Here is a 26,271-nt window from a genome sequence, read left to right on the forward strand (position 1 = left end):
GCAAACTGGATGAGAGCCCCAGGCTGCACAGAGCATTTATTATAGTTTAATTTGCTTTACTGCATCCACAAGCAGGACTGACTTGCTCTGTGGATGCCCAATTACGGGATGTGGCCAGAGGCAGCAGCCCGGGGTTAAGACTCCAGAGCAACAGTAACCAGTGGAAGCAGCCCGGCTGGATTAAAACCTGCTCTAAAATCCCGCTCCTGTGCGAATGGAGATCACGGGCAAGGCGAGCGCGCCACCTCTGGCCGGGGCCGAGCGCTGCCGTAGGCGCCCTCGGGACCCTGGCGGGGCCGGCGGGCGGGGCGAAGCGGCAGCGCCAGCTCAGCTCGGCGGCGGGCGGGCCATGGAAGTAGGGCTGGAGGAGGCCTTCGAGGTGGCGGGAGAGTTCGGCGGCGGCCAGCGGCGCCTCACCGCCTTTTTGGTGCTGCTGCAGGTGAGACGGGGCGGCGGCGGGAGGCGCTGCGGGGCCAGGGACAGCGGAGCCAGACGGGACAGGGCGCGCCTGCCGCCGAGGTCCTGTGCGAGCCGCTCCAGGCGGCCGTGTGTCGCTCTTCCGTGTTTGCTGTGTGTTCGCTTGGGGCGGGTTTGGCTTTTTGGGTGTTTTTTTTTGTTGTTATTGTTTGGTTGGTTTGGTTTGGTTTGGTTTTCCCCGGCCGGACAGCATCCCGGGCAACGCGGCGGGCTGAGGGCAGAGGAAGGGCTGGTGTCCGCCGGGGTACCCCAATATGCTCTGTGCTGCCTGGGGTGCTCGTTCGGCAGCGGGACGGGCTGCGAGGCAGTGCTCGCGTTTCGTTCCCTTCCTTCCTTTCTCTCTTCTCCGCTCTTCACTCCTCGCCGCTTTCCGCAGGTGGCTCGGGCATCCGCTACGAGAGCCGACCTGCTGGCGGACTCTGGGCCGGAAGGAGCCAGGAGTTGTGCTCCACGACTCCTCCATCTAGCCGTTTTAGCTCTTGTGCCTATGTTCCTCTGCAGGTGCTGGGGTAGTGACTGCTGTAGAGAGGTAGAAAGTAGTTCCTTCCTTGGCAGCTCTGTGGCGTGGTTTCATAGGTGTTTCAGAAAAGGTTTGGTGGGGTAGCTTCTCTTTTCTCCTCTCTCTCGCCTCCGTGCTCTCTGACATGCTTAACATATGAGGTTCATTGTTTTCCTTATTTCTATGGACATCTTCCACTTTTTGAAGAGTGCTGTTTAAGCTAAGGGGTGGAAGGAAACGGAGTCTAACCACAGCAACGGGGGTGGAGTTGGGTGTGTGTGTGGTTTGGTTTTGAGTGATTGGTTACCTTTTCTTAAACATCTCTTGTAAAAAGTGGCACGCAGAGTGCTCTCTTCAAATAGAATCCACACCCCTCCAAGCAAACAATCTGTTTAACTGAGTTTCCTTCTAACAGGCTTCTTCCTGTTAGTGCAGTTCTGGGTTTTGAATTAAAGCACTGCTGTGAGGGAGAGAGACTGCTGATTTGCAGGGTTTTGTTTATGACTTGTTTCTGCAAGAACATCTGAGATAAGTGCAGGATAAGTTGGCACATTGAAATAACATCTAACCCAAAGACTGGTGATCCAATGAAGGAAGCCATTCTAGATTCTAAACTTTTCTATCAATGGTAACATGCTGAAAGTCACTGATACCTGGATGTGTTTAAGGGTAGTATTTTAAGTTAGAGAAAATAAAATTATATGCAAAGCCTGGAAGACATACAAAACATCTTGAAGCCCATATTGATGAATAAATATTGTCTCTTTATGAAAATAGTTTTTATTCATGGAATCATAGAATGGTTTGGATTGGAAAGTTCCTTAAAGGTCCTCTCATTCCAACCTTCTGACATAGGCAGGGACACCTTCCACTAGATCAGGTTTCTCTAAGCGCCATCCAGTCTGGCTTGAACAGGAATGGGGTATACAAAAATTCTTTGGGAAAGCTGTTCCAGTGCCTTACCAGTCCCACAACAAAGAATTTTCTGAAGTCAAATTAAATCTAATATCTTTCAGTTTAAAGCCATTGTTCCTTGTTCTGTCACTACATACCCTTCTAAAAAGTCTTTCTCTGTTTTTGCTGTACTCCTTAGGTACTGGAAAGCTACTCCCAGGAATTTTTTCTTCCCCAGGCTGAGCCTCAACTCTCAGTCTGTCCTCATAGGAGCAGAGCTCCATCTCTCTGGTCATTTTTGTGGCCCACTTCTAGACTCACTCTGAAGAGGTCCATGTCCTTCTTAGATTGAGGGCCCCAGGGCTGACTGAGCACAGTACTTCAAGTGTGGTCTCACCATAGCAGAGTAGAAGAGCACAGTAACTTTTCTTGGCCTGCTGGCCACATAGCTTTCTGAGCTGCAAGTGTGCATTGCCAAGTCATGTTTTGGTTCTCATCCCTAAGTATTCCTGCAGGGCTGCTTTGAGTCCTTTCCCTGCCCAGCCTGTATTTGTGCTTGGGATTGCCCTGGCTCCAGGACCTTGCACTTGGAAAGTTCTTCATGTTCTGTTTTTCCTAATGAGTGAGTTAAGGTTTCAATTTCTGTATTGGAAACAACTAGCCTTTTTAAACATATAATCTGATTTTTTTTTTTTTTAATGTTTTGTCTTTTCACTACAGGCTGTATTCTTTGGGCATAGTGAAAATCTATCTATCTATATTTTTTTTTTAATTAATAACCCTAATCTTGGTTTAAGTGTTAGATCTCAGGTATGAAACTGTAACGAAGTTCTTAGTATCTTCTTGTCCTGTTCCTGGCTACAAAACTACAAGAACAAACTGAAGAATTTTGCATCAGGAAGGAGGGCATCAAGATGAAGCTATCACTTAAAGTGCACCAGTATCTCTGGAGTGACACCCGCTGCTCTCAACTGACTCTGATCACGTCTGGGGATTCAAACACAGTGGACTGACTGCATTTTGTTTGTGTTGCTGGGTAAAGGGAAATTAACTGTGAGTTTAATGAAAAGCTTACAATATTCCGTTGGGTCTTCTTGGGATTGTTTGGGGTAAATGATTTTGTCTTATTTGAAGGTGTATGTGGCTTGCCAGTCGATGCTTATTGTGCTAGTGGGAGCTGTGCCCAAGTATCGTATAGACACAGAAGGAATTCCAGCGAGCAGAGCTGAGCTTGCCAAGCACATCCATTTTGTGGACAACTTCACATCGATAGTAACTGAGGCAAGTACTTCCATCATACCTAACCATTTCTTCTCTTCTTGGGATTTGTGCCACTATTGGAAGACCTGATGCTTGTAGAAGCTGAGCAGGGCTCAGGGTGATGTTTTGCTTATGCTACTAAAGATGATTGGAACCCACCCATTTGGCTTTTTTATTACTATTTTTAAATCTGAAAGTATGTGACTGAATTACTAGTTTAGCTTTCCTAGCAGAAATCTAATACTTAATAATGCATGTTAAACTTCCTATATATTATTTATTTTGTTTTTGTTTTTCATGTTTTACGAAGTCATTACTAGTGAAGAGTAATCATGTAACTAGAATTTGTAACTCTGGGATTTAGAGTGAGCTCCTCCTTGTGTCTTTTTTTACCAAGAGAAGGTTGACTTTGTCACGTCCATACAATCTGCTGTGCATGTAAGCTTTGCTATGAGTTGCATTAGTTTCTCATGGAAGATACATCCTAAAGATTAAAACTACTATGAAAATGTCTGGGTGTTTTAACATATGCTGAGAGTGGGAGATGGAACAGGTTGATGTTTGATGAGTGGGAGAGAAGCTTGACCCTTCATCATTATGCTTTGTGAATTTCCATGCAAGAGGCTGTGTTTGCTTTTTGCTAGTGCCTGGGCTGTAGTCACTGAGGCAAGCATGAATCACCTAAGCATTGCTACCAGTGCCAGAAAAAAGCTGGAGTGGCTTGGCCTGTAGCGTGAGCTGTCAGAATTCTGCTGTTTGATTTCTTGGAGCAGTTGTCAGTAAGCTCATGTAGGACAGGTTAGCACTTAGCGTAGCCAGTGCTAGAGTTTTGCTTCCTTCCCATTATCCCAGATGTGACTGTGTAATGTTTATCTTGGAAAAAATATAGGGACTAGACATAAGGAGGAATGATGCAATATTGGGTCATTTCCTTTATCAGAAACAGATCCTTTTTATTTGCCTCTTGTGCATGATCTGAGCACCTCCCGGTGACATGCTAAGCAACGTAAGTAACAGTTTGTGAAAGCAATCTTTCCTCTAGTTCTATCCTGAGAAAGGAAGATGCTTTGTAAAATCTGTGTATTTAGTTTTCATATTTCCAGTTCTGTTCTGGTTTGGCAGGGGCATTAGTCTGTTCTGGAGCTCTTCAATTCTTCAAGAACTAATATTTGTAATTAATTTTTGCACAACCAAGATATTGTTGTTAAAACTCAGGCTTGGTTCGTGGAAAATACAGTTGCTGGAATTACTTTTCGGTCTGGCATCAGCTCAGTCTCCTGCTTTCACAAGGGGTGATTTTTAGGAAGGGAGTTCTTCAGCAATGTCTTACATTTATTATATAGTGGTCTTTAAACTTCCAGGAGTTAATTCTTACAACCATATCTAAGACTTCAAAGATTCTTCTCTTATGTCACTCTGCAGATGAGAACTGGATGTTTGACATTTTTATGTGGAGTGCTAACATGGAGAAGGACTTAAGCCAGCAGTGCCTTGGAAAGCACATATGTGATATTTTTGTGCTTGAAGTTTCTTGAGGGTTCTTGCCTAGAATATTTAATTGTTGAAGTCTGCTCAGAAAGTTGAGAAACCTGAAGTTTTTGGATTCCATCTTTATCCCGTATGATAGGGTAGAATCTACGACCCAGCAAGATATATCAGAAACCAGCTGCAGATGCTTCTGCACAGGCATTCAACTTTGCCAGGGTATTCAAAAGGTCCCCCTGAACTCTGAAGTGCTGGTACTCTGGACTACAGAAGGTGTCCTGTCAATGTCTTAAATCTTGTCCTGCTCCTGCAGCCTGTGTCTCCAGACTGCTGGGTGGGCAGAATGTAGGCAACTGGTGGGTTACTGGGTGAATGGAAATAAGTTTTCTCTGTACTTTGCCACTATTTAAGTTTTGACTGAGTGAAAACATGTTTCTTGAGATTGCTATAGTTAAAACTTTCAGTAAATTCCTAATGTTCTTTGGTGATCTGTAGTTATTCAAGGCAGACACTTCAAGGCTGAAATCCTAGAATGCTGTGTTAGATTTTGGTTGTGGGCCTCTTCTCTTTTTTTTAACCTTTTACTTTTAAAAAATCAGATGGTATTAGGATCCTTCTTCCTTTCCCCAAGAAAACATGTAATTAAAAAAATCAGCGTGACACGTCCACTTTTTAAAAAGTAAATGTTCCAGTAAATACACTGGGAAATAAATAATTATTAAATATTTCTTTGGGTAAAGCTTTACATTGAATTAAACTCTTTTTCTGGAAAATCACTTACCTTTTTGTGGTAAACTTGGTCTTTCCCAAGTTCATGCTGTCAGCAACGTTTGTAATCCTACCAGTGTATTTCTGAGTGTTGATTCTCCTTGTTTGCAGCAGAGGAGCTGCACAAGCTGTGTGCCTTGCTCCATCAGGAAATAGTATAAGTTTCATTCTGATTTCAACCAACTCCTCTGACAATTTTTTATTATGTTGCCTAAGTTTATCTTTGGGATAAGGTAGAAACTACATTTTATACAGGAACCCATAATTTGTTTCTAACTTTTGTTTCGTTATAAATGCATGTGCATAGTAAGGTACATAAATATCAATGACTAGTCAGTAAGTAGTTTTATAAGTTTTTATTAAACAAGGACCTCTTTACATAATCCCTTCCTGCTTCTCTTCAACAGTACAACAAGGCCAGGATGGATGAGGCCTAAAGAGCTGGGTTTAGTCCCTGCCAGTTCCAAGTGGGTTGGAATTACATGATCTTCAAGGTCCCTGCTAACCCAAACCATTCTATGAATCCATGAACATGTGTGTGATGAGGAAGGGCACTAGGGGTTACTTGTTCAGGAAGCATAGTTGCATAGCATTAACTCCAAGTACTGCATTTTTTATTACCTCTTCATTGAAATAGCTAAGCTTGTTCCATGTCAAAATGGCTAAGCTGTTAGCAATTCAGACTTGCCTTGTTTTCATAACTTAAGTTGGATAGCCAAAGCTTGGGAATTGGGGTACAACTAATTATTCTTTACCAAGTTGAAAGCTTGTAAGATATTATAATGAAATTTCTTTGGGGAGAGACAGCAGAGAGAGAGATGTGAGAGTCTGTTGAGGAGGAAAAAACTGACTACTGTTTGTTTACCTATCAAACTGAACAAAACTTTAATTGGATATAATGAAGTGGGAAATGGTAGAAGAAGAATTTTGGTACATTTTACTGTTTTTTGGGAAGCCAGCAACGTGCTGTTAGTACTTTTAACAAGGACATTCTTTTTTTGACAGTGGTACCTCATTGAAAAAGATGCCTACAAAGTAAGCCTTGCATCATCCCTATTTTTTGCTGGATTGCTTATTGGAAATATCACATTTGGCCCTTTGTCAGATAAACTGGGCAGGAAACCAGTCTATATATCAGGTAAGATGGTTAGAAGGTTTTTCTAAAGCGTTCTAGGTGGATAACAATCTCTCTCTTTTCTGCCTGTGGGCCACCCAACCCAGAGGCTGCCTGTGGGTCACCTGCTCTGGCAGTGATAGGGAGTCAGTGATATGGAATCATTTCACTGGGAGATGGGCAGCACTGAAATTGGTTGTGATGGGGGTGCTAAGCAGCATGGCAGTCACTGGAATAACAGTGGAAGATGAGGAAAAACATAGCTTAGCTGTGATTGTCACTACTGGAGCACCATATTCCACACATTGCCCAAACATTTTTCCTAATAAAAATTATTTGCCTTTTTTGGAGGGGGGGCATGGAGAATTATTTACATAACTATCTTTAGAGTAGGATACTCATGTTTTGGTTTTTGGCTGCATTTACAGCCACAGGGTCATTTTGTTTAATGATAGCATTGTCTCAAGGAAACATCATCTTTGGCATTGGAGATCTCAAGTGTGTGACTTGAAAATTATAATAATTTTCATATGGTGTGATTTCAGCAAGCCAAATGTGAGTGATTAGAGAGAAAAGTGCTGTGACTGCTCATTATAGTAAGTGATGGCGGTCCCTGCCATTCTTCTGAGTGCAAGATGTGTAGCACAAGTGCTAATTACATGTTATTCTTTCTCTACAGGTCTATTTTTCGATGTCGTTTTTGGGTATGTCACAGCATTAGCTCCAAACTATGACATTTTTGCAGTTTCACGTTTTTTTGTTGGAATTGTGAATGGTGGAATGGCTCTTGTGTCTTTTGTCCTATCACAAGAATATGTAGGAAAATCATTTTGGTCATTTACAGGTGGGATTTGGGAATATTTAATAATTTTTACTGTGCCACATGTTGCTCTGACTACCAATACCCTACATTTTCTGTTTGCACCAAGTCAAGTTAGTTTGTAGCGTAAGTCAAATATGTATGATGGGTTTCATCCAAGTTCTAATCTCTGTGGGAAAGGTGCTTGAGTAAGGAAGATGGGATTTAATTTGTTTGATAAATAGTAAAAGTGAGGCTTTAGAATTGGTACGTTGTTTGCTAAAATTTCTCAATTGGTACACTGCATTCCATGAAAATAGTATGTTTTGGGAGCTCCTGCCAACTTCTGAGCAGTGCTGAATGGTATCTTGGGAAGGTATTCTTGAAAGTGTTCTTTGACATTTCTCTGCACCAGAAAACAACTTAGTGCCTGGATAGTGTTTTTTCTACTGCTGATTCTGCTGACCCTCCAGTATTTTTAAATGCCCTTTTTCTTGTGGCACTGCCAAGACTTAAAACACATTTAGTGCTTGCATGTCAGACTGTTGTGAAGCTGGAGTAGCTCAGACTCAGATGCCTTTTTGGTTAGCACCACATATAATTATTAGGGTTGGAAGGGACCTCAAGGGTCATCCGGTTCCAACCCCCCTGCCATGGGCAGGGACACCTCACACTAGATCAGGTTGCTCAGAGCCACATCCAGTCTGGCCTTAAAAACCTCCAGGGCTGGGACTTCTACCACCTCCCTGGGCAACCTGTTCCAGTGTCTCACCACCCTCATGGTGTAAAACTTCTTCCTAACATCCAACCTGAATCTACCCACTTGTAGTTTTCCTCCATTGCCCCTAGGCCTACTGCTACCTGACACCCTAAAAAGTCCCTCACCAGCTTTCTTGTAGGCTCCCTTAAGATACTGGGAGGCCATGGGGAAAAACTTGGGGAAAAATTTGGTTCCAATGCTGACTTGCTGTGGCATGTATTTCTCTCTCATTTCTTCAATTACCTTGTTTTACTATTTTTCTTATTTCTTCTCTGGACTCCTCAGAATGTGCGAGACAGTTGTGGCTTAGTTATAGCTTTCCACTTTCATGTACTGCATTTTCTTCTCCTAGATTCACTTTTTTGACTCGTGCCTTCTCTCTTCCTCATTGCCCTGTTGTCTCTCTGCTTCTTCCCAGCCTTTTTCTCTGTAGGGCCAGCTTCCTGATGGACAGAAGAGACAGTCCTTCTTGGGCCACTTGTTGCTTTAGCTGCTTTGTTCTAATTCTGCTCAGCTGTTGAGAAAGAGGTGCTGAAGAACTTAAGAGGGACTGAATGAAAGGGAACTGCTGGGTGCAGATGGGCAATGTTAAAGAAGCTTTCTAGGTGCTGGCTGTGAGCTAGGCTTTGTGGGTGATAGCTGGGAGTTTCTGGGTTAGTACAGGATCTTCTGTGTTAGGTTGCAGAGGGTTTGTTACGCTTTTGGAGTTCAAGTTAACCCCATAGTATAAACATTTTTATCTATGCTTGCTCATCAGAAGTCTGTTGTAATAAACCTCTGTTTTTGCAGCTGTTTCTATACTGAACTCAGTCCTTGTACTTGTAACATACTTCCAATTTCTGTTCCAGCCTGCCGTCTCTATCGAGATTACCTTAATAGGCCTAAATGAATCTCTTACTTTCAATGCTTCTCCTTCCTGTCCTCAGGTTTTCTCTGGTCTATAGGTTCCTGTTCATTTTTTTGCTCTCTCCTATAAGCCACCCTTCATTTTTGAAAGGGGAAAAATACCTCCAACCCTTCCATACATTATACACAAGTGTTCTTCTTTGGGGTTGCATAATATACTTCAGGCAGCTGGATTACAAGTACTGTAAAGGTACCTCATAAAATTGCTGTTTCATTTAGATGTATCATAGGCTAGAAATTTCAGGCGTTTGCTTAAAAATTATTTTGGTTTCTTTTGCCAGTGGTTTCTGTAGTCACCATATATTGGTCTTGTATTTTCAGGTTCATTAACTAACTTGACGTTTGCAGTCGGCATTGCTGTGTATGCTTTGCTGGGTTACTGTGTGAGAGAATGGCGTTACCTTGCCTTCGTCTCTAATTCCCCAGGAGTCATCTTCCTCCTTCTGTCTTTGTAAGTGATTCACGTGTGTTCAAATGATAAGAAAAAACATATGGCGAATTGATAGTTACTGTTTCTTCTTGTCATCATTCAGGGGAGTGGTATAAATAAGGATGACATTTTTCTGTGTGGTTTACTGAACTAAGCAAGAGAAAAATCATATTGCAAAGGAAGAAGTGGTTTTAAATGAAGTACAAGGTCAGGGTTACCCAGAAGACAAGCTTATGTTTCTGCATGCTGTTACAGCTGTGGTAGTCAGTGTTGTAGAGAGCAGCTGTGTGCCAGCTGTCCCATAAAAGTCGATTACAAATCTGCTTGGGGAAGGGAAGGCCTGCCAGAGGCTGTGAGCTGGAGTGTCAGCCAGGAGCACTGTCTTCTGCCACGGAAGGGCTGCAGCACTTGAGAAGTGTTGGAAGTGATCCTAGAGGCGTTCTAGAGTTATGGGTGGTTTTCTTGAGACACATGCCTGCAAGGGGGGGAGTAAGTGAGAGCACTTGGAATTGCCTTTTAGCATGATAGGTTATGTATCTGCTTGCTTTTGATGTCCTTTGTGTCTGTCCTAGCACTATCAAGCTTCAGTGCTCCTATTTGGAATTCCTACAAGGACATTATCATAAAAATTATTATGAAATGCAACAGTTTTTAAGGAATTAAAAGCACTAGCTTTGTCTGGCCTGTGTTGTTACAAAATGTTCTCTTTATGTATCAAATAACACACCTTGTATACTTTTGATCACTAGTTAATGCTGTAGAGGAAAGGAAAGACTGTGTAGTACATTCTCTACACATTAATACAGGAATTGTGTCGTTCACAGCATAAATGGAAAACAGATTTTCATATAAATTATTTTTTAATTTAAATTGTTTTTTAGATTTACTCTTGAAATAAGTTTTACTAAAGAATACACCAGAATCCCTGTCACACCTCTTGCTGTAGTCAAGGACAGCAAAGCCTCTGGGCTGAGGAAAGAAGTTTTGCTTAACATATTTTCCTTTATGGGGTTCTGATAGAAATTAGAATTACTTTATCCAATACTAAAATACTGGAATCCTCTGAGGTAATGAAAGTTTAGTCTGGTTGTAGGATGTATACTTTTGTTAGGAGTACCAGAGGAAATAAAGGTGCAGGTAAAAATACCCCGTTCTTTATGGCTTGGATAAAAGCAGCAGCACATTCTACAACCTGAAAAAACCCACAGGAATTATGAACCAAAGTTGTGGTAAGCAAGGATTTTCTGATTATACTTGGAGTAAGAGATGGAAAACCTGTGTGGGAGCGATGAACCTGACAATTAATTCCCCAGTAAGATTTCTTTCCTTGTCACTCCGCTCCAACTTGGAGCCCTTCCTATAATGGAGAAGCTTGAAATAAACTTTGTGAAAACAAAATTTTGTCTGGGCTTGGGATTTGAGATACTTCTTGGATTAATGCTAGTGTAGTGTTTCCTAAGAATTCAGTTCAGCAGAGGTGAAGATTTAGATTTAATCTTCTCTAACGTGACTGAGTTTTGTCAAGCATCTTTGTAAGGTTGACTACTATCAGAGTATGTGGAGTTTAATATGCAGAAGAGTGCAAATAGAGTGATTTTCTCTGAATTTTGTATTGCTGTTATTTTTTTTTCTTAAGCACTGATTTGCAAAATGAGAAGACTTGACTTCAGTGTCATTCATAGGAATGAACTTGTCACTGCTGATACTCTCTTCTTTTCCATCAGTATGCTCCCAGAATCACCGCGATGGCTGTATTCCCAAGGGAAAATGGCAGAAGCTGAAGATGTGTTGCAATATATCGCTCTTGGTAATGGAAAAGAAAGATTAAATCTAAAATTAAAACCAAGTGCAGGAACTATGAGACAGGATGACTCAGCACCTAGTATCCTAGCCCTAGTGAAACACCCAGTCCTTCGGTGGCGAACCATCATATTGATGTACATCTGGTATGTAGTAACGGGACACTGAAACGCTGTGAATGAGTCGGAGATGAAGATATTGCTAAGATTTTTATGCTTTTCTTTTAAAATTCTGTCCTCAAATAAATAGTTCATTTAGCCAGTAGACAATCTAAAATGATGTGTTGTAAAGTCAATGTTTTGTTATTATTGCTGTTATGTTTTATTTTCAGTGTGTTACTTAGAAACTGCTTCAACACCTGCTAAGAAATAGTCTGTGGGAGCATAATATGGAGTGAAATGAGAAGCTCAAGCAGAAAATAGAGGATGATGTATTTGAACCACTCTTAGGAAGAAAAGGACTTTTTGGATTAGACAACAGTAGAGATCTGATGTAAGAAGCAGCATTGAGAGCCCAAAAGTAATGACGTTCAGTGGAGGAAAAACATGGTCAAGATGAAATATAGATTGCATAGATATGGATTAGGAGCTGTCTTGAAAAGTGGTTCAACTTGGAAAAAAATTACCTTGGAGCACAGGAGAATGTAACATATTTCAGCAATAATGGCAGCAATAGTATCCCTGGGATAGGGAGAGTTTTGGGTTGGTTGTTACAGCAGCAGCTGTTGCAAATTGGCTTCAGCTAAAATCTAGTGGAGGAATAGCTCCTTCCCAAAATGCCAAGAACAGATTTTCCCTTGAAAGTTCAAAGTCATTTGAGACAACTCTCAGGACATAGATGAGTATCAGTCATTTGTGTGGGGTAAGCAGAGATGTGCAGGATGTGAGAGAAGTGGCAGGGTCATCTTGCTGCTAGGTAAATACAAGTAACTACAGTGATGAGAAAATACACAAAGCCATCCTTACCTTCTGGAAGAAGAGCTCTAAGTCTTTGTTTTTTTCTCAAGCCCTGTTAAGATACAGTGCATGGAGCTGTTGGAGTGATGCCACAGCAGTTGTCACTGAGCTGTTGTTCACTACCCTCAACTATGCCTGACAGGACATACTTCTCCCTGTATCAGACAAAACCTTCCTTTGCTGCATCACTTGGGCCCAGATTCTGCTTTGACAGTGGGGGAGGTACTAGGGAACCAGCAAAATGTCTTTCTGGTATCTGGTGGCTTTTCCAACCTGGTGTTGATTTTTGGGGGGCTGGGATGTGTGAGGGCTTAGTTTTTTCCCAAGGAAAGTAATAATAGATTTTTTGGGGAAACTTTCCCTAGGTCTGGGCACTGTTTAGCAATGGATATACGTCTAACTTCCTTTCATAGGATTGCTTTACAACAGTTAAGCATGAGCTCCTTACAGTTAAGCTTATTAGATTTGCTAAGTAACCTAGGGGAAAAAACCCAAGCAAATAAATTATGACAGTTATGCTGTATATATCTCACGGGCTCATAGAATGTCTTCGGTTGGAAGGAACCTTAGAGATCATCTACTCCAACCTCCCCACCTCTCAACTAGATTTTGCTGTTCAAGGCTTCATCGAGCCTGCTTTTGAACATCCTCAGGGAGGAGGCATCAACAGCTTCCCTGGGCAGCCTATTCCAGTGTCTTAGAAAGTACTTCTTCCTAAGATCCAGTCTATACCCACTCTCCCTCAGCTTCAAACCAATCCCCCTTGTCCTATTGCTAGACACCCTTATGAAAAGTCCCTCTGCAGCCTTCCTGTAGGATCCTTGGAAGGCAGCTCTAAGATCCCCCTGGAGTCTTCTCTAGGAACAAGGCCAGCTCCCTCAGCCTGTCCTCACAGTAGAGGTGTTGCAGCCTTAGACTGGCTCCAACAGCTCCATCTGTCTTATGACAGGACACCAGAACTGGATGCAGTATTTGAGGTGGGGATTCATGCAGTATTCGTGGTGGGTTCCACATATACAAGCACTTGCTTTGTTTCAAGAAGTTAGTTTGTTTAATTAAATAGCAAGTATTCCCTTTGTCTTGTTTCCCTTTTGGGGGCAGTTTGAACAGTTCTTTTCCTAGCGTGTAACTAAATATACCCAATCCATAACTCAGAATCATGGACTTCTTAAATACTTAAGGCATAGTTATGTTAGTAATAAAACTTTAATGATTATTTTTAGGTATGTCTGCAGCTTTGTGTACTATGGACTAACTCTAAATGCTGGTGAATTAAGAGGAAATTTGTATTTAAATGTGGCTCTTTCTGGTCTTGTAGAAGTTCCAGCTTTTCCCCTCTGTATGTTTTTTGTTGAGAAATCCTGGTAAGAGCAACTTATTTCCTAGTTTTCTGCATATATTTGTAGATAGGTGAGAGAAGTGTTAACATTTTTCTCAGTAAGATACTTCACTTTTTCTAAACAATGTTCATTCTTTGGGGATTTACCATGCTGCAGGTGTTTCTGCAGCTAATACAGAAATGGGATTCTGATTTTCTATCTCTTCTTTATTTTTGTTTTGTTCATCTTTTGAATTACTCAAGAGATGAGCTTTTCAATTATTAATATTATTTAAAAATGTATTGTTTATGGAGAAATGTGAGTAGCCTGTTTATATGGAAGATGGAGATACTTCAATATATCTTAAATATTTCATTTAGAATGACTTGGGTTTGTACTGTGCAACAACAGCCATTGAATGAAGTTTTCAGCATTGTTCATTTTTACTTAAACTTTTCAAAGAGAACTTAAGTGAGAGCTGTTGAGTTTTTGAGTTTTCACTGTATTTGGAAGCCATCCTTTATGTGGGTACTTACTTCCAGAGGCCAAACAGTCTGGCAATTCAGAGCTACTCAGGGTTTCATATAAACTTCTGGTTTGAGTCAGTGGCAAAAGTCCTATTTTCTTCAGGCAGGTGAGGGTGTGATCTCCTGGGTGTTTTTTTTTTTGGCATTTAAAAGCTGACCTTCGCCTCAGACCCAAGCAGCCTGAGTCAAGGGCATGCAGTTAAGCCACCAACTGCACAAGTCCTTTTCTATGATACTTTTGTTGGTGTTTTGTAGACAGATGAAAAGACAACTGAGAGACTTTGTTTCTGTCTTTTCCTTCTAGGTCTGGTAGACGTAAAACCATGACATGTTTTCTGATAGTTGCAGGATTTTCCTGTATGTTTACCATGGTAAATGCTGGTAAGTATGTACAGCTGCTAAAGGAGATGTTTGTTCACTTGGATAAAAGCTGCCAGAACTTGAGTATTTTTTGACTGAGTATATCAAGGCATAAAGTCATATTCACAGAATCTTAGAAGGGACCTCAGAGATCATCTACTCCAACCTCCCCACCATGGGCAGGGACACCTCTCAACTAGATTGAGCTGTGTGAGGCCTGAATGAGGCCTGGATATTCATTTATACCTCTGTCCTTCTGGCACTGGTCAGGGAGCAGTCATAATTTGAACCTCTTAGACTAAGTTTGTCTCAGTGCAAGCCTTTGGCTCTTTGATGATCAGACCAAGCTATCTTGTTCTGTCTCAAATACTGACACTGCTTTCATTTATCACTGTTAAGCAGTTTACCTTCAAATGCAGGATTTACTAGCCAGGTGGCCATGCAGTTAGTTTGAATGGATCTTGACCATTCAAGCTTATGTTAAGTTTAATTTTACATTTGTTTTGGTGGCATGTAATATTTATAGAAACACAAACTAAGATTTTCCTGAGTTGGAAGCTTAATTCATTATTTAAAAAAAAATTCAAGCCACTAAAAAGCTGGGAAAAAACCCACACTATACTTGAAAGTTAGAACTGGAAGTCAGAATTGCAGTATGGAACAGGGATCACAAGAAGCTTGCTGTCTTTGTCAGTCTGATGCTGTGTTTTGCTGCACTGTGCAGTTGTAAGCACAGCATTAAGTGTGTTTCTCATCTCAGAAAATGCCTGCATTGTAAGAAGGACATGGAGCTATTGGAGTGAGTCCAGAGGAGGACCACAGAGATGATCCAAGGGCTGGAACACCTCTGCAGTGAGGATATGCTGAGGGAGCTGGGCTTGTTCAGTCTAGAGAAGAGAAGACACTGGGGGGACCTTAGAACTGCCTTCCTGTAGCTGAAGGGATCCTACAGGAAGGCTGCAGAGGGAGATTTCGTAAGAGTGTCTAGCAGTAGGGCAAGTGGAAATAGTTTTAAGCTGAGGGAGAGAGTAGGGTTCGACTGGATCTTAGGAAGAAGTACTTCAGTACAAGGGTGGTGTGACTATGGAGTGGGCTGCCCAGGGAGGCTGTTGATGCCTCCTCCCTGGGAGTGTTCAAGGCCAGGCTTGATGAGGCCTTGAGCAGCTGAGTCTAGTTGAGAGGTGTCCCTGGCCATGGTGGGGAGGCTGGAGTAGGTCATCTCTAAGATCCCTTCTAACCTAAGCCATTCTGTGTTTCTATGATGTGTTTTCCAACATTGTCAGTGATATTCACATATGTTTGATTGTGTATTTTCACTTTTCCCCCCCATTTTAAGTACTTTTCTTTTGTACTAATTTTAGCTACTGAAAAATCTGTTTAGAGGACACTACTAAATATAATCACTGAGCAGTCTCTTCTATTTTCCTTTTTTATTATCACTTCAATAGAAATGCTTTATTGTTTTGATTGAGGAGTACAGGCACTGAGTGATTACAAGGTAGCTTTTTATAGTGTTTATACTTCAGAGTTATAAATGCTGTCTGCCATTCATTTCAAATTGGTCTCAGAGAAGTCTTAAGTAAAGATAAAACAGACATAAAATATCCATTATTTGCCATGTTTGTCTTCATTTAAGTGTTCAGACATTTTGTTTTTTATTAAAACAGTTCCTTTCTTCCAACAAGTTTGTTCTTTGTGCTTCTTTCTATGTATTTTAAAACAAAATTCAGGAAAAGCAACAATGATTGATAGCATAGGGTGAAAATTCCTCAAGAGTGGCTGGATTTCAGGAAGTCTGTCTTTTCCAGTTGACTCGATTTTAACCCCATTAGAACATTTTTACTCTGCACTGTGTTAAGAGTAAAGCTCATTCATGGCCCAGACTGACCTGTGCTGCTTAAGTAGAAAGAAATTCATCCCCAGGCATGGTGAAGATGAGTCACTTTGGATGAATTTAAGGATTATTGCATCTCTAGTCTGACCCTCCTATTACGAAGGAAAATGTTTCTTGTATTTGTCTAAGTCTGCATTTTTCTCAGTGACTGATAAGATCTTCAATTACAAGGGATTGAAGCTCTTAATGAGATATTGGGCACTTGCCTCTCATGTCTACAACCTTCGCTCAGTTTGTAACTAACAATGCTAACTTGTGAATGAGAAGGTAATCCAAGACATCTCCCCTGTGGAAGAAGGCAAGAACATTTCTGGTCTTAAAGATGTGTACTGAATTTGAGGTGACAGCTCTCAAAGGTTAAGTAAAACCTGATGTATCCCTCAGCTCCCCCTTTCCTTACCAGTTACATCTCATGAGTTTATTTGTGTGTCAGATTAGAAGATGGTGAATAGCAGTGGAGGGGGAATGGGGCTGGAATATTGTTTTCTTCCAAAAGCTGCTGTGAAGCAGGATAGCATCTGCATTTTGTGTCTGCTTTTTGCTGTAGCAAGCAAAGGAGACTTGTAGTCTAGGGCTAACTAGATTTTAACTTTCATTTAGATTCATCTGCTTGTGCTGAACACCTGAAAACTTTTGTGACTTGCATTGATACACTTTCCACTGAAGAAGGAAAGAAAATTTGCAGTTATTTAATTTTGTCCTAGCTTTTGTTCATGTTATGCATTTCCTTTTGTGTTGAGAACTACCCTTTCTTGGATTTTTTTTCTGAGGTAAATTTAAAGAATCCTTTAGTTTCAAAAGTACTGCTTAAATGAACTTTTACTTACGAAGAAGACAGTTAAAGGGGAATCTACATAATGACACTGCAGATAACACTAATGGCATTGATGGAATCAAAGCTTAGCATCACAGGAACTCCTCTTCTAGAGAGTCTTGAACATCAGCACCATTTGTTACCTGTTTTCCCCATTTTACTCTGTAAAGATTATCCCTTACCAATAAAACTTAAATCCATGTCTTCAGTAAAAATTAACACCTTAGCCTTTTAGCAAAGTCTGGGCTTACTTGCACAAGGAAGCTGATGTGTGGTGAATTTCTGCAAGTGTGGTTCTAATCCTGTGGTAATTCTCCACGTGGCCAACTTTCAGCCTTCCCTGAGGGAGAAAACTGGAGAAGACAGTGCACTTCCAATTCATTCCTGAGCTTCTGAGTGCTCATTTCTCTGTCTAGACAGACTCTTTCCTCTGTTTTGATATTAAGACCAAAAGTTCCCAAGTGCAGTAATGCTTTAGTTCTAGTATGTGGATGTGCAGTGTTCAGTTTAAGTCTCCCTGGGAAAGAAACAGCAACTTGTTTTAAAACATGTTTGAGAATTACAAACCTCCTCTTGCTTGTTTTGTGTTTGGTTGATGAAAGAAAAGGAATATCCCAGTTTTCTGATGACATCCAGTAGGGCTTTGAGGACCAGGTTCACACCTTTGCATCTGGCAACTGCATGTAATATTCCATTTTTTACCGAGCAAAAGGAGAACTTGAGTAAAAATGTTACATCAGTGTTGCATGACTTAACTGCAAAAGCATCACATTGAAGAAATTAAATCAAGTTCCTGGAATTCAGTTTGCATACAAATGAATTTCTGCTTCAGTTGAAATAGAATCTGACTTTATCAGATAGGTAGAAGTGGAAATATTCAAGGGCAGAATTAAAAGCAATTGAGAAGCAATCAGACTTTCCCATTACTTATTCAACATCATTTGATCCAAACTGAAACATGCTGAACTCAATGCTGGAAAAAAAAAGAACCTGAAATACAGCTCATCACAGCACTCTTTTTTCATGCTTAAAAAAAAAAAATTCTCATCTTAGTGAAAGGAATGGTACAAGCATACCATAGCTGAAACTGAGATGATGAAAGGCAGGTTTCTTTTGGATTTTAAAAGATGCACACTTCAGTTCAGCCAGCTAAACTCTTAGTAAACTGGCCTCCATTAGTGTTTTGTTTTTCCAATTGTAAAGCTGTTGCATTTTAAGTCCCAACAGGATGTGCTTAGGGAACAAATAAAACTTAATTTACCTCAATGGTTTATGAGTTTAACCTAATAAATTAATCAAGGAGGCTGTGTTGTCTGCTTGTGCTTGTCAGGACATGCAGTTACCTGGGCAGGTATTCTGACTGCTGAGCTGGAAGCATTAGCCCTTCCCTTTAGAACCGTGATAGTTTTGTACTTCCCCCTAAAAAGGTCAGATTTTCTTGTTTCTAAATATAATTTTGTACATCTCTTCTTATGCTAGGTCTTCAAATGGTTGGAAAGAACTCGGTGCTTTTGTACTTCTAGTTGAAAAATGTACAGATAAAACTTTTTATGGCAGCCTGTTAAAGAAGACTGGATGTTATCAACGTTGTGTAAAAAAGAGTAAGAGAACAGACTTTTTATATTTACAGCTTGTTTTCCCTTCCCTACAGGTCTGCTCCTCAGTCCCACTTTGTTAGCTTTCTGTGGAAAAATGCTGGTCAGTGCTGCTTTCAACATCGCCTATATTTATACATCTGAGCTGTACCCAACAGTGCTCAGGTAATTCAACAGAGCTTCTAGGTAAATTAGAGTACTCACTATGCACAGTGATACTGATTGCTGCTGTGCTTATCTGTAATCATTTTTTACCTGAAATACAAATACGAATCTTCCTGTAATTAAGGCAGCTTGCCAGGGCTTGAAAGGGCTTGTCCTATTAGTCCCATGTGTTGCACCAATGCACTTTCCTAGGCTGTTTGTGGCAACTTCCTCTAGGTCTGAATCCAGAATCAACACATGAAAAATTACTTTTTGCACTGCAATGCTAGGTGCCCTATTTCTCTTTTCTCCTATTGGTATTTGGGACTAAAGTTACACAATGAAAAACATATCAAACATAATGGTGTGATGGAAGTGTATGCTACCAATCACACACATACAGACTATACAGTAGGGACCCTTCTGTTCAAGAAGGGCCTCAGGGAACTGCTTGAAAGAGTCCAGCATAAAGCCACAAATACGATGGAGTGGAACATCTCTTTTATGAGGAAAGGCTGAGGGAGCTGGGTCTCTAGCTTGGAGAAGAGGAGACTGAGAGGTCGCCTCATTTATGTTTACAAAGATGTGAAAGGCAAGTGTCAGGAGGATGGAGCCAGGCTCTTCTCAGTGATGTCCAGTGATAGGACAAGCAGGTACAGTCTGGATCATATGAGCTTCCACATGAACATAAGGCAAAACTTTTTCACTGTGAGGATACCAGAGCTGTGGAGCAGGCTGCCCAGAGAGGCTGTAGAGTCTCCTTCTGTAGAGACATTTAAAACCTACCTGGATGTGTTCCTGTGTGACCTACTCCAGGTGATCCTGCTCTGGCAGGGGGGTTGGACTTGATGATCTTTTGAGGTCCCTTCCCACCCCTAACATTCTGTGATTCTGTAAGGGCTATTTGCATTCCTTCTGTATACTTGTATCTCTCATATAGTTATATTTGCCTGCTGAAAAACAAGTGCTTTTCTGTATCTTTAATAATGCAACTATTTTTAATAGTTTCTGTGCAACTGTACAACAACAAACTTTTTTGCCATTTAATGAACAAGTATAATAAAACCTTTATTTTTCACAGTTCTCACCAGCTCTGAGGTTAGCGTCTCGCTCCTGTTGTCCTAAGATAAACCTGAGATGGGAAAATGTAATAACACGGTCTTGATTTTCTTACCCCCATATTGCAAGGTTCTACATGGCTTTATGAATGGTACTCAAAGTATGTGTTGAAAATTTGTGCTATACTGCACCGGTTGCTTAAGAGCAGCGATTACGAAGATACTGCAAAACTTGAGCCCTCTTTAAAGAGAACAGGCAAGTTGAAAGTTGACAGGGAGTAGGAAGATATCCTAGCTGGTAGATGTGTCCTGCATCATTGCAGAGGTAGACAGGATGGTGACATAAATCACTTCATTTTGGGACACTGAGGACTTTGGGGAATGAAAATGAAAGAATGTTGGTGACTCCTTGGACTGGCTGGTGTTTTTTCTTTTGAGCTTCACAAATTACCATGATACAGATGCTCAAAAGCATATGTAAGACTCGGAATGCAGTTTTGGGGATAAAAATTGTGAGGATGGAGGTGGATTGACACTAAATACTGAGCCTGTGATTCTTTGCACAGGTGTAGGTTTAATATGCAATTCCCAAGCACGCTGACTGAAATGTGGGAATATTTACATCCTGCAAACAGCACTCACTGCATAGTGTATATGTATGTTTGTTAGCATACGCTTCCATCACATCATCATCATTTTGTCACCATGTAACTTTATGCTCACAAATCAATAGTAGAAATGAGAATACTGGATGTAGAGGGGTGGTTTACATTCTCCCCATCCCAATTTTTGTGTTCTTCAAGGCATCTTTATTTCTTTTTTTTTTCTTTTTTTGCTTAGTGGATGGGGTTTGACTTTTTGTTTTCTTGTCCCTTCTGCTGTTCAGGAGTTGAGAATCAAGAGAATTAAATCTGAAAACATTTTAATTTCTGAGCTTTTGCTTGTTTCACTGTGTTTTCATGTACTGCTGTCTTCTTAAGTCCTGCTGATGTTTGCTACAAAGTATGTGGCAGTTCATACCTAGCAGGAATTAACAATACTGCCTGTGTGTGCTTGAAACTGTGTGATTTTTTTTTTGTTGTTCGTTTGTTTTTAATTGAAGTTTAAAAAAATATTCAAGGGAAGTTCTGCCTTATTTGAGAACCTGCACTAATATTCTGGAAAACACCCCCCCCCTGCCAAAACCTCCAAACCAACCAACCAACCAAACAAAAAACCCCAACCCCTAAAAACCAAACCAAAATCCCCCCAATCCAGTAACTTTGTTTCAAAGACTCAGACCTTTGAGAAAATGCAAGAGTAAAGACAGTTTAAAGAATTGCCAACTTTACTAGACCACTTGTGTTTAATCATTTGGGAAACTGTTACATTAAACTATATGAAATTTCCTCACGGGTGAGAATGTGCACATACAAAATGTTTGACATTTCTGTGTTTAAAATGAATGTTTAGTATCTCTCTGGTACTTTCATTGCAAATACAATCTATGGAAGAAAAGCAGTGATGGGTGTTTAAAGTAAAACATGAGCACCATCTGTTGGTCTTGGCAAAGCTGTGTAGTTACCCTGGCATTGTTCTGACAGCAGGGCTAAGGTGTGCTATGGAAGGAGACATACCACGCAAAGGCAGTGGAGCAGGTGGAATAAACTTTTTTTTCCAGTTGCTTGATTTGCACAAAAATTAAACGTTGTCAGTATTATTGATCCTAACTTAAGCCTACTGCTTTAAGCATGAGGACTGCTAGGCATATTTTAATGAGTAATGACAAATATTCCTCATGCTAGAAATGGGGAGGTGCTGCAAGCTGGAGAGATTGTGCATGCTTTGGGCATTTTTCCTTTTTCACATGTCTTTAAAATACCTGCTGGGGAGCAGAAAAAGAAAAAAGTCAAAAAGAGAAAGCATCATTGCTGTGGCATTTTGAACAAAAAGGAAGATTGTTTTTGAGAGCAAAAGCATAATCATAGCTCTACTGATACAGGTGTAAAAAACCAACTTATGTTTTTAATGAGAAAATATTTTCATGGTGAAATCCTTGTATGTGATGGATGATATCAGAGTGAGGTCATTGCGCTCAGGTAGCTTTGTAAATAGTATTTGCTGATTTTCATAGTGGGGAAACTTGTATTTTCACTTCATGTCTGTGGTCATAGAGAAGTCCCATGGAGAGTCCCTTGCAAAGAAATAGATATCAAAAGGGCAAGTATTTTTAAGTACAGACTTCTCCATGCAGCAGAGAAGCTTTGAGATTTGTGCATGGCTGCACCCTGCTCTTCAGGCAGGCTGGGCAAGTGATGTAGCTGGATGAGTGCCAAATGGTGCCTGTGGGTTGCCAGGTGGTCACAGCAGGACTAAGTGACTGGAGCAAAGACCCAGGCTGATGAGATAACCTTGGTTGTGGAACTGTTGTGGCTCAGTGCTGTGATCAATGGAATGGTAGCAGCACAGAGAGTCAGTCAGGCATAGTAGATCTTCTAGTGAGTGAGGTAAAGGTGGCGCAGTAAGGTAGGACAAGCAGTGGGTGCTCAGCTGTCGACAGTACAATAACTCAAGAATCCTTACTAATAGTTCTTGGATGATACAAATGTGTTCTTCCTCTGGGATACCATGCCAATGTTATGCATATCCCAAAATGCTGAATTCCGAAGTAAATATAATATAAAGGCTTTTAGCAACTGCTTTCATTGTTCTTTGGAATTGAAATGACACCATTTGCTTTTTCAATCACCTTTAGCCCTAATTCCTCTTAGCAGGAAAAAAAGAAGCAGCCAGCAAACCTCTGGATATGAGCAGGCTTAGGGTCTGTGGGAAGGATGCTTCTAAAGGATGGGCTCACACACAGACCAGTGTCTCATTTGTTCAGGGATTTTGTTGACAAGGGGAGATGCTTGTGGGGTTTGGGTCAATGTTGTCTCAGTGTGAGGAAGTGTGGGTTGCCATTTTCCTTGTCCCAGGGGAACTTGATGAGAAAAGTTTTTCATCTGTTTATTTTTACATCAAAGTCACTGAGTTCTCATGAGCTCCTCCATCATGTTTCCCTTAACCTGTGTAAAGGGCCATTAGGAAGGGATGTGCAGGTGGGTGGTTTTGGTGTATTAGGGACCCATGTTGCCTCTCTGCTTGTCATCTTTAATCCTGTCACTGTCTTCCTGTCTTTGGAGGAGGAAAAGGGAAATGGGGTGGGCAAGAGCAGCTCAGCTTACTGGTGCAACTGAGGGTGATGATGATGAATGAGAGGAAGCAACTGAGAGATGTAGGGAGAACAGGCCACCACAAACTGATTCTTGCCATCTCACTGATGACTAGTGGCAATGTCAGTCTCTGAAGGGGCTGTTAAATACTGTGTTTAGGAGTGATACAGAAATGGGAGATTTTTGCATTTGATCAGGAAATGAAAGACTTTGGCAATTGTCACTTTCATTGAAGAGGATCTTTGAAGAGGTTTCTGCTGTCCTAATTCGTGCTTTGATCATCATCACAGTCTAGGTGAGATTGTTTTAAACTTGTCTGAAATTTGAAAAGAGTGCAGAATTCAGCCCCTCTAGTGATACATCTAACCAGACATTTTCAAGCTTCACACTGGCAAACAATTATTTTCTGTTTGGAGTTAAGCACTGACTTCCTGTCTGTGCTGTCTGGGGTGGCAGAAGAAGGGCTGCTACAGCTGGCCTCAGCTGGAGATAGCATTCAGGATCTTCTTTCTGAAGATCCTGCTGAATTTTGGAATCATTCCCCATCCAATACAGGGATGTTCAATTAAATTGCCCTATGGCAGGTTGGGAAACCTCTCTCTCTCTGTGTGCAAAGTTTTGTGAAGCATTGCACAACAGGGTGACTTTATGAAGGTTTGAAAGGATGTCATTTACCTTGGTAGTAGCAGCACCTTGTGGGGAACCTTTGGAGTAACTGCTTAGAGATCTTTAACACCCCTTGTTTTAATAAACTTCAGGCAAAGGCATAAACTGGTTCTAACAGTGTCACCACATGTAAATGAGTGGTTCGGTTGTGTATTCTGAAACTACAGATCTTTAATCCTGTGTTTGTAACAGAAATGCTGGCTTGGGTGTCTGTTCCATGTCCTGCAGATTTGGGGGCATTTTGGCTCCATTTGTGCCATCTATGGTAAGATCACTTTCTACTTTTCATGTAACTCAGATTTATTAAATTTTCTCAAGAACATTTTGCTGGTTTTGGTGCCACTTGTGCATATATTCCTTAAAAAAACCCAAACAATAAAAAACAAAAAAGGCCAACTAAATTTAATCATCTTCATTCACATTCAAGAATTGATGAACAAGATGTTTAAAAATAGCTTCTTTGTCTGTAAATAATCCAGTGTTCAGTGTTATGTGAAAATTTCATGTCAATGAAATGATTGTCCTGTAATGCATTCAGTACAGCTAAAGCTTCCTCAGTATTTAGGCATATAAACAAAGTTTTCATATGAAACTATTTCTGTGGATTTCTCTGTTCTACCACTTTATGGGTAATTGCACAAATTGCAAGTGTGAGAAGTGGTGGTCTTTTGCTTTTGTATGCAGTTCATATGGATTATGTATTTTAAGAGCAGGAAGTAATGCTGGGGTTTTACTATGGATTTTTAATTTCAGAAATCTCTTAGTCCTTCTGTACCATTTGTGGTGTTTGGAATCAGTGGACTGTCAGCTGGATTCCTGACTCTCCTTCTCCCAGAAACACTAAATAAGCCAGTTGCTGAGAATATTGAAGATCTCCAGAGCCCCAAATACCAACTGCTTAAAAATAAAGAGGCAGAGTAATTTATTTATTTACTATAGCTTTGCATTACTTTCCTTTCTCTCTTATTCAAGCTGATTTGGTGCATATCGCTTAGATTGTGCATGAATGATCGTGTGCATGAAGTTTTTTTTGAAGTCGTGTAAACTGTTTTTCAGTAACTAATTTTCTTCTGTCTGACAGGCAAGCCAGTTAGAAGAAAACACAAGTTTCAGAAGACCAGTCTGTGGTGGAAAATAAAGCCTCTGTTGAGAAGGTGCTATACCAGTTGAAGGGCAGATTCTTGCTCAGTATGTGTGACAGAAAATGTTGGAGGACTCATGTATAATGCTGTTTGTAGTATGTTTGAACAGTCTTATGTGGAAGCAAATTGAGAAGATGGAAAAAGTTGATCAAAGCTTGTAAGGAAAGAGGTGACAAATCTGTGCATTAATTTAACGACTTAAAAGCCTGCTTTGAATGTTTGGTCTTTCCTATGGCTTCTTCAAATGGAGGATTAATTTATTTTACAGAATGTAATGGCCAGCTTCAGATGAAGCTCTAATGTTGTAATTGAAGTAATGTGTATAATTTAAAATTTAGATGCCCTTATGTATTCAGGCAATCAGTAATTGTGAGAAGTATAGGGCATGCTGTATATGCTAATTTTCTCTACAGGTTTTTATTTTGCCTCTAAATTATGGTATACCTCACAGTGTGAAGAGACCAAAGATCTTTGAGTTGTTTGCATTAGTATGTCTAGTATAAGAAACCTGAACAGAAGAACTAAAAGGAGAGTGAATGGATTTTGTTGTGGGAGTAAGTAAATTTTTTTAAGGCAGTTGTATGTGTAAGATAAAGATATGATAATTATGTCAGGCCTTTAAGAGCTGCATTTAAATGGAAGGGTGAGTAGCCTTTTAGACAAAGGTTATTAAGGTATAGGTGTTCATGTGGAGCTAGAAATTATTGAACATGAGTCATATTGTATAATATATGTCGTGATCAATTACATTTCACATATGAATTGGAAATTCTTCTCGCAAGGGGATGTGTGTTTGGTTAACGGAGAATATATTGCAGTAGACGCATCACAAATACTACATTTTCTTTTCATGTTCAACACAATTTTGTAATAAAAAAGACTTTTTTTTAAACATCTGTATCGAGTGCTGCTTTCTCCGGGATGGTTACCCAAAGTTTTTGAAGAGTACTTGCATCATTTTGATTCTGGACCTTTATTGAATGCATCTGATTAGAAAAGGTTACTGAAAGGCCTCTGTATTTTGAGCAAGTTCCATAGCTAGTGGTTGTGCAAATAAATACCTACCCATGAACATACCCCCATGTGTGCATGCATGTGCACACATAAAACCACGTGCCACTTTGTCTGGATACCTCACTGAAATCTGTGCTGTGTCCATGCCTGCTTTACAAATACCCTAATCGTGTCCCCAAGAGGTGACAATCACTGGGCACTTGGAGCTTTAGGTCATGTTGATGTGTTGCAGGTGGATTGCACATGCAGTTACTTCACTTCTGGGGCTGAAGCTTGATGACAAGGACCCTAGAGAATATGCTGCAAACTGATTTTCTGATCATTTATTTGGTCATCATTTTGGTCATGTTTTATTTCTGTGAGGGTTACAGTTGAGATTGCAGAGAGACCAGAGAGATG

General features: G+C 40.6%; 1 protein-coding gene across 4 annotated transcripts; it reads left to right on the forward strand.

Moving 5' to 3' along the window:
- Window positions 1-349: 349 nt before the first annotated feature.
- Window positions 350-25,731, forward strand: LOC128968162 (solute carrier family 22 member 15-like). Of its 4 annotated transcripts, none has more exons than XM_054382511.1 (12): window positions 350-439; window positions 3,005-3,151; window positions 6,389-6,521; window positions 7,177-7,341; window positions 9,284-9,413; window positions 11,117-11,338; window positions 13,372-13,512; window positions 14,299-14,375; window positions 18,714-18,822; window positions 23,909-23,981; window positions 24,470-24,633; window positions 24,798-25,731. In XM_054382511.1, exons 1-12 carry the CDS (start codon window positions 350-352, stop codon window positions 24,808-24,810), a joined length of 1,464 nt encoding a protein of 487 aa, XP_054238486.1. In that variant the 3' UTR covers window positions 24,811-25,731. The 4 variants fall into 4 exon arrangements, with proteins under 4 accessions (XP_054238486.1, XP_054238487.1, XP_054238488.1 ...); XM_054382512.1 differs by lacking the exon at window positions 350-439 and adding an exon at window positions 2,542-2,906; XM_054382513.1 differs by lacking the exons at window positions 350-439; window positions 13,372-13,512 and having other exon boundaries at window positions 2,542-3,151.
- Window positions 25,732-26,271: the final 540 nt, after the last annotated feature.

The sequence above is a fragment of the Indicator indicator genome, chromosome 7 (assembly GCF_027791375.1).
Source record: "Indicator indicator isolate 239-I01 chromosome 7, UM_Iind_1.1, whole genome shotgun sequence".
NCBI lineage: Eukaryota > Metazoa > Chordata > Aves > Piciformes > Indicatoridae > Indicator > Indicator indicator.

Excerpts from the sequence above, each read along its gene's own strand:
- LOC128968162 (XM_054382511.1), top strand. The coding sequence starts at position 350 with ATGGAAGTAGGGCTGGAGGAGGCCTTCGAGGTGGCGGGAGAGTTCGGC. Across the intron at positions 7,342-9,283 it reads ATCATTTTGGTCATTTACAG|GTTCATTAACTAACTTGACG; the intron begins GTGGGATTTGGG and ends TTGTATTTTCAG. Across the intron at positions 18,823-23,908 it reads CTGTACCCAACAGTGCTCAG|AAATGCTGGCTTGGGTGTCT; the intron begins GTAATTCAACAG and ends TGTTTGTAACAG.